Source organism: Gymnodraco acuticeps, unplaced genomic scaffold (genome assembly GCF_902827175.1).
Source record: "Gymnodraco acuticeps unplaced genomic scaffold, fGymAcu1.1, whole genome shotgun sequence".
NCBI lineage: Eukaryota > Metazoa > Chordata > Actinopteri > Perciformes > Bathydraconidae > Gymnodraco > Gymnodraco acuticeps.
The window spans coordinates 798,248-806,762 of record NW_022990836.1 but is presented as its reverse complement, the minus strand read 5'-3'; the positions used below and the strand labels follow the sequence as shown (position 1 = coordinate 806,762).

The following is an 8,515-nucleotide window of genomic DNA, read 5'->3' as shown; positions in this document are numbered from 1 at the left end:
TGTTAGAAATTAAAATCAATGTTTTGATGGCATAAAGTACCTTAAACATACCGTCAGTTTAAATGCTGTTTTATACTGAAAAACCAGAAGTTCTTGTGCACAACCAGTTGTTAAGCTTTTATTCTGAAAATCCTTCATCTCCGGTTAGCATTTAGCATGTGGCTTATATACCATTTACTATAGAGGTGAATTTAGTAGCGATATGACACGGAGTGTTGCACACCGAAACCTACTGATTTCAACACTACAACTATAGACATCAAGATATTATTATTGCTGAATATTAAATGAAGGTACAGTTTATTTGAATACGTTTGTTTACAGACGTGGGTAGCATGAGACAATATCCGGAACTACCGGAAATGATACCAGCCGTGAGGTATTTTTGGAGTATTGATTACAGCGTTTAAAATGTATTAAATGAAAAGTCATGAAAGAGATAAGGAGGAGAAAAGGCGTGTTTAGTTATATATTTAATGTACAATGTCTGAATCCTCTGTAATAAATCAAATAAATTAATTTAATTTATATAGCGCTTCTCATCTGCCAAGACAAATCTCGAAGTGCTTCACAACAAGGGATACTGATACACTTTGAGAGATTAAACAAATAATTGTAATAATAATAAGAAATCAAAAAAATTAAAAATAAAATAGAGTACAAAAGTAAAAGTCGGAGATAGCGATAAAAATGCGCAACAACGAACATTGGAGACGTGGAGGGCCGGCCCCCAGCAGCGCCAACCGGCCCACAGGGAGGAGCCAGCAGAGGATATTTAACAGCTGGAAAGGTGGAGCTCGCTCTCTTCCCTTCGCTCACGAGAGCCAGAACACAGCTGTTTTTCTGACTGAACCATCTTCTGCTTGTAACATTACCGTGCTTTTTATTAATTAAAGTATACATTTGAACCTTCTCAGAGACTCAATTAGTCTCCTTTTTAAAGCTTCTCTCCTGGACGCGAGAATAACGAACACAGACTTAATGTATCGATACCCGCAGCTGAAATATCGATACTTTCTCGGAAAACTAAATATCGATATATATCGCAGGATCGATTAAATTGCACAGCCCTAGTTGAGATGGAGGTTGTTATCCTGGCACCAAGATGTCAGGTTTTCGACCTCCTCTCTGTACGCCGTCTCGTCACCGTCGGTGATCTGGCCGATGACGGTTGTGTCGTCAGCAAACTCCACAATGGTGTTGGAGCTGTGTGTGGCCATGCAGTCGTGTGTGAACAGGGAATAGAGGAGAGGGCTGAGCACGCAGCCTTGAGGCGCTCCGGTGTTGAGGGTCAGGGTGGAGGATGTGATGTTTCCCACCCGCACTGCCTGGGTCTGCCCGTCAGGAAGTTCAATATCCAGTCACAGAGGGCGATGTTGAGCCCGAGGTCTCTGAGCTTGATGACCAGCTTGGAGGGCACAATGGTATTGAAAGCTGAACTGTAATCAATGAACAGCATTCTCACATATGTGTTCCTCTGGTCCAGGTGTGAGAGGGCAGTGTGGAGGGTGAGGGCTAAGGCGTCGTCTGTGGACCTGTTTGCTCTGTAGGCAGACTGCAGGGGGTCCAGAGAGTCAGGGAGGCAGGAGGTGATGAATGTTTTGACTAACCGCTCAAAGCACTTCATGGTGATGGAGGTGAGTGCTAGTGGTAGTCGTTGAGGCTGGTGATTTTTGTCTTTTTGGGGACAGGAACGATGGTGGAGTGTACAGGTAGCAGTAAGCTATACTCGGACAAAATACGTCTCAGGAAAGTTTGTTTGACTCTTTACTAAAACAAAAGGTATCACATACAAACACATATTTTCACAGGTCAAAACACTATGTTGCTCTGTGCTTCTTTCTCCTTCTCACACACAATCACCAGCAGCTGCCGTCGGCTATAACGTCTCGTATTCACAAAACAGCTGCGGTCGTCTATGCCGTCAATTCCACACGGCTGATTCAAATAAATGATATAATAACACTATCAACAAAGGATTATAATATACAAATATATCAAACTATACATTTTAACATATGGCTCCTACAAAGACGTTAAGAGAAAAAGTTATATTTTCATGTCCCTTTGTGATAGATGCATTATTATCATTTTGATTGACAAGACATCCTGAAGTAAAGGTTGTTGTCATTTGACTTCTATCTCATTTTTCATTTCCTAGAGGACAACATGTAACACTTGGCTCATCTTGCCCGTATCCCCTACCTCAGCTTATTTTTTCCGCACTGTGAACTATCTGCTGTCGGGACGTTCCGTCTGTTTGGAGTCCTGCCTTTAACCATCTGCTCATTTTCAACAGACCATTAGGAGAAAGCATTCTGAGAGCACTGTGACATTGGTTTTATTTCATACTGCACACTTTATGACTGCAATAGTATTACCTGACTGGAGGTCACATTTCCAATGTACAATAGCAGCTGGAGATCCGAGCTGCAGAGCCATAAAGACATGGAGGAACCACGTCATCAGCCTGAAAAGCTGTTAGTTGAATAGGTTTTGAAAGTCTTACCATTGGTGTAGTTAAAATGTGAACTTTTAGATTTGGCAGGCATTCATGGCACATCTCAACACAAGCCACTGTCCTGAATGAATCATAAATGCTGCTATCAAAATGTCAGGGTGTCTGTGCTATTTGTAAATCTGCTCAAAGGAAACACAGTGCGTCCACTTTCCCCTCTCTCTCTTCTGGTAAACCTTCTCAGATATAATAACTGAGTGTTTGAGAGGAGAGTGTCTCTGCTGCCATTCAGCAAATGGAAGTCTGTTTGAATTGTTGATGATACAGACATCCACAAGCTTGTCCCCTGGATACATTTATGGAAAGTAGGACAGTGGTGGGCCCGATCACTAATCCTGAGTCTTCCCCTTCTCTCTCTGTCTCTCACAGGCCAGCCCTGCCCCGATCATCGTCAACACAGACACTTTGGAGTCTGCTCCTTACGTGAGTTTCAATCTCTCTGTCTTTTTTTAATGCACCTATTACTGTTTTTCAGTAGGTCTATGAATACTTCCAGTAGATTGAGGCACACTGGAGAAGTAGTACATTCAAATAACATCTATTACTGTGTTTGAGTTGAGACAGTAACTCCTCAAAGTAACAAATTAGGGTTCAGTGCTGAATTATTGATATTTGTCATGAAAATGACCAGCACAATACTTTCTCAAGACCTTTACCCCTCACATGTTGTGAGTGTTACACACAAATAAATACATCATTCAGAATCAGAATTGAAGGTAAAGTGCAGCACAGAAGCTTGACCGAGAACAAATTGGGATTCAAGATTTTATGTTGTTGTCATGATAAAATAGTCACAGTCTGCAATAATAATACATTTATTTTGTTAGCGCTTTTACAGGTGCTCAAAGTTGCTTTACAGAGATAGTGAAAAGAAAAGAACAACAAATAAATATAGTTAAAGTAAACTAATATGTTAAAGGTAAAGATGAAGAAAGATAAGGTAGAGAAGATGGGTAAAGATGAAGAAAGATAAGGTAGATGAAGGTAGAGAAGATGGGTAAAGATGAAGAAAGATAAGGTAGATGAAGGTAGAGAAGATGGGTAAAGATGAAGAAAGATAAGGTAGATGAAGGTAGAGAAGATGGGTAAAGATGAAGAAAGATAAGATAGATGAAGGTAGAGAAGATGGGTAAAGATGAAGAAAGGAGAACAGGAGCATCTGCCTCAGACTGTCTTTCTTTCTTTTGATGCATAATGACGGGGTGGAAAGCTACTAATGAATCACCTCAGTGAGATTCACCATGAGATCTAGCTAGTCTCCACGTTGCAGAAAAGCCTGATGTTGATTACCAGCACATTAAATGGTTCCCCTTGAAGTAGCCCCTCTGAGCCCAGTAAGTACCAGCGGCCCTGGAAAACACTATTTTCCACTAAAGTATGCAAAGTTGGCCTTTATGATTTTCACATATTTTATATCATCCTGTATTTATTAAGCATCACTGGCATGTATTTTAATATTAAAGTCATATTTGAATGTCTTGTATTGTTTTCTGTTCCTTAGGTCAATGGAACAGAAATTGAATATGAATTTGAGGAAATCACTCTAGAGCGGGTGAGTGTCTTACAGTATCTAGTGCTCTCCAACAGGCATCAAAATAAAATGCATAGTGTGGTTAATAAGAGGGGATTTGAACAATGTATGTATTCATGCATTATGGGATTAGAAAGCATATAATACCAGCAACCCGGTATCACGGCAAGACGTGAACATGTGACGATTTACCATGCTGGGAGACGTGAAGATGTCACGATTTCGTCCCTTCAAACGTGACAGTTACACGGTATTGTTAACCCAGTGGAGAAATACCCGGAAATGCCAAGCAAATGCTACCCCGACGGTCGGTTGTTATTGTCAATAATATTAATATAATATTGATTTATTTTGTAATAGTCATAGGCAAGATCCTCAGCTCGATGATTGGATGGTTTAGCTGCAATGCACACTGGGATTTGGTGTTTATGTGATGTGAAATCTGAAAACATTTTTTAAAAATAAAATAATACTTTATTCCGAGTGTGCTTGCTTTTCTCTTTGAAAGTCATCACATAACGGCATTGTAATACACGGTTCGGCTGCATTAAATATTACATATCTGCCGTAGTTCTCTATTTATAGAGCCCTGATGAGAAGACTTCTAGACAAACATGAGGAACTGAAAACGTGACGTGGATCATAAATATATCAGCAATTTCTTTTCACACAATACGTCTCCTTGCAGTATCAACACTAATTCGGCTGACTTTTATATTTGATCCAATTGGTAGATAGGCTGTATTTACACCATAAAGGTGCACAGCTGATAGAAAGGGACACCTAGTGGTTAAAGCACGTTATTGAATTTCATTATTTGTATTATTAGATATTAATAGGATCCCTATATAGTATATTCATTACTCGTTATTCTCTACTAATAGTTAATTAAGTGATATTGATATACTTTATTAATCCCCGTGGGGAAATTGTTTCTCTGCATTTGACCCATCCTAGGAGCAGTGTGCTGCCATTTTGAACGGCACCCGGGGAGCAGTGTAGGGAATGGTGCCTTGCTCAGGGACACCTCGGTAGCACTTGGTCTTGCTGGGACTTGAACTGGTGACCTTCCAGTTGCCAAGCCAAGTCCCTATCGACTTCGCCACCACCGCCCCTAAAGACTGTATATAATGGCTATTTTGCACATCCCTTTCAAGATTTCAAGATTTTCATCCCTCCATATTCTTCTTCTATACCCCCAAAGCTTTTTTCTTATTCAAAAGAAGACCTTAACCTAAAGTATTCTTTAATGTTTAAATTAAGCCTTATTAGTTTGTCTGTTTTGCACATCCTCCTATTAATATCTAATAATACAAATAATACAAATCAATAACGTGCTTTAACCACCAGGTGTCCCTTTCTATCAGCTGTGCACGGTTATGGTTTAAATACAGCCTATCTACCAATTGGATCAAATATAAAAGTCAGCCGAATTAGTGTTGATACTGCAAGGAGACGCATTGTGTGAAAAGAAATGTAAGATGTTGTTTAATTGCTGATATATTTATGATCCACGTCACGTGTTCAGTTTTGGGGCAGTTCTTTCTGTTTGTCTAGAAGTCTTCTCATCAGGGCTCTATAAATAGAGAACTACGGCAGATATGTAATATTTAATGCAGCCGAACCGTGTATTACAATGCCGTTATGTGATGACTTTCAAAGAGTAAAGCAAGCACACTCGGAATAAAGTATTATTTTATTTTTAAAAAATGTTTTCAGATTTCACATCACATAAACACCAAATCCCAGCATGCATTACGGATAACCATCCAATCATCGAGCTGAGGATCTTGCCTACATCCGTTTCCGGTTTCGTTTATGACGGGTGTATTTTGTTATACACACATTCCTTCACATTTAAATGTACATTAAAGTATGTTGTGAGGCCTTCTAACATGTTTTTAAATATAACTACGGTTTTAGTTAAAGAGTTTGTAAATTAACATGAACCGAAGCTGTTGCCTGGCAATGCAATCACACAACGTCACGTCCGTTAATTCCACATCCACAGGCATGGATTAACATCCATTTAATACATTAATTTAGCCTTTGTTTCTGCTAAAAGAGGTGTCGACCAGCTGGGGCAACAAGAAAATCGGCGTAATCGAGTGTGACTATTACAAAATAAATCATTATTATATTAATATTGACAATAACAACCGACCCTCGGGGTAGCATTTGCTTTGCATTTCCGGGTATTTCTCCACTGGTTAACATGGGTTAACAATACCGTGTAACTGTCACGTTTAAAGGGACGAAATTGTGACATCTTCACGTCTCCCAGCATGGTGAATCGTCACATGTTCACGTCTTGCCGTGATACCGGGTTGAATACCAGATACACACAGCTACTGACCTGAAATAGCTTTTTTGGTAAACATCATGAATTCATTTCTAAGATCATGACATCGTTTTAACATGGCTTACAAGCCTATGTCTGGTCCTCTCAAGTGGTGAGCACAACAACATTTTTAATTCAGTGTTTGAGGCAGCACGGCCACAGGATTCGATCTGTATAGCCAACAAACTGCAGCCCCTACTCTGAAAGACCGGGTGTGATCCTGCTGACAAATAAATATAATATTTGATAGTAATAGCCAGGTTAACTTAGGAGAAAGGGCAGAATGTTGTAATGGTAATCTGAACACTTTGTAATCATACTGAGAGTATACTGAGATGTGTCAAAGTGTCATGGACTTTAAAGACATTTGACTGATTTCCAACAGAAATGAAAGTCAACACTTAGGTCTATAAAGTTAATACCTTGAAGGCAATAAGGATGCTTGCAAGGTTATTTTTCACACAGTGCCATCAAATAGTGCACAACATGTCTTTCATCTGTGGGTCAGTGATTCTCTATGGTACTCGTTCACCAGGGGGTAAATATCAAGTTGCCAAGGCATATGTGGAAGGATTGTGGAGGAGCTCAGCGGATCTGAAAAAATACAAATGAATGAATTCAAAACTAGAAACAAAATGCATCAAAATATTAGTGTCGAGGGAGAAAGTTAACACAAAAGATAGAAAAATTGGTGTTGTGCTGATATCTAGGATGTATTTATTTTCAACAGCCAGTAAACTAACAGCTAAAGTAAGCTTTTTATTATTTATATATTTTATATTATTTTCACATATTGTAAAATTGGCTCAAATGAAACACTTAACATGACGGCTGTCCTACACAAAAGCTTGGGAACCACTGCTATATAAAAACATCGAAGTAAAGATTGCATAGCTAATGCAAACCATGTCCAGACACTTGCATCAGCACTCACATAGTGTTAAGGATGTTTCTCTAGTGACATTAGAACAGCAGCAGAGTCATGTGTTCAGGCCCTCTCTCTGTGCTCACTGATGCTCTCTCTCCATGGCGTAGGGTAACTCTGGGTTGGGCTTCAGCATTGCCGGAGGGACAGATAACCCCCACATCGGCGACGACCCCGGCATCTTCATCACTAAGATCATCCCGGGGGGAGCTGCAGCAGAGGATGGACGCCTCAGGTCAGTCATCTTCCACACAGCTTTTTAATAAGGGATACCCAAAGAAATGTCTGGAGCCGAACAGGAAAAGAAAGCACTGCAGAAACTTGTAACAGGATGACTTAGAGATCATCTCTCAGCACTGTGGACTGGATATATCACTGTGTACTAGGGGTGTAACGGTTCACAGAAGTCACGGTTCTGTTCGTACCTCGGTTTGGGGGTCACGGTTCGGTACGGCTGCGGTACAACAAGGAAAAGCAAAAAAAAGTCCCAAATGCATAATTCCAGGTTTGTTATTTATTTTGAACAGTAGTGCAAGTTTCAGTTTAAAAATAAGAAACTCTGACATTTTGAATAATTAACTGTATTACACAGTTAAAAACAAACCACAAACAGTACCACACACACTCAGATGCATGGCCATATTATCTATAATGGCTGATGTCAAACAAAAAGGTTTCATCAAGCTGTAAAACTAAAAAGAATGTCTTGAAAATATTACATCATAAATAATAAGAAAGTGTTTCAAGAGCGCATAGCCGTTGAAATATATATGCCAAAAGCTTCCGTTATTTATTTTGGTCACTCGGCTTTCATGTATATTGGCTTCTTAAAAACAGCGGGGATCAGCTGCTGAACTGCTGTTGTCTTTTGCCGGGCTCCGGTGATTGGCAAATCTGGGTGATGCCTTCTGGCATGATTTAGCATGTTCGGAGTGTGTTACCATTAGCATACCGCACCGCTGTCTAACAACGGCGAAACACCGTCCTCGTCCGATCCACCACTCGCACACTTCATCGTTATTGTAGTCCACAGGGAACCCGAAATGTTCCCACACAGCTGATTTAAAAGAAGCAGGTGGGTTCTAGCTAGGGCTGGGCGATAAATCGATTTTATCGATTAACTCGAGTGTGTAGTTCACGTCGACTTGTTTAAATGAAAATCGGTTTTCTCTTCAACATCCGCCAACTTTTCCCTCTGGG

General features: G+C 40.0%; 1 protein-coding gene across 1 annotated transcript in view; it reads left to right on the top strand.

Moving 5' to 3' along the window:
- The first annotated feature begins 3,757 nt into the window (after positions 1-3,757).
- dlg2 (discs, large homolog 2 (Drosophila)) overlaps positions 3,758-8,515 on the top strand; it is a 125,276-nt gene continuing 120,518 nt past the window's right edge. The window contains 3 exon segments of the mRNA XM_034232935.1: positions 3,758-3,852; positions 4,020-4,070; positions 7,426-7,550. Coding sequence (XP_034088826.1) covers positions 3,820-3,852; positions 4,020-4,070; positions 7,426-7,550 — 209 coding nt within the window. The 5' untranslated portion in view covers positions 3,758-3,819.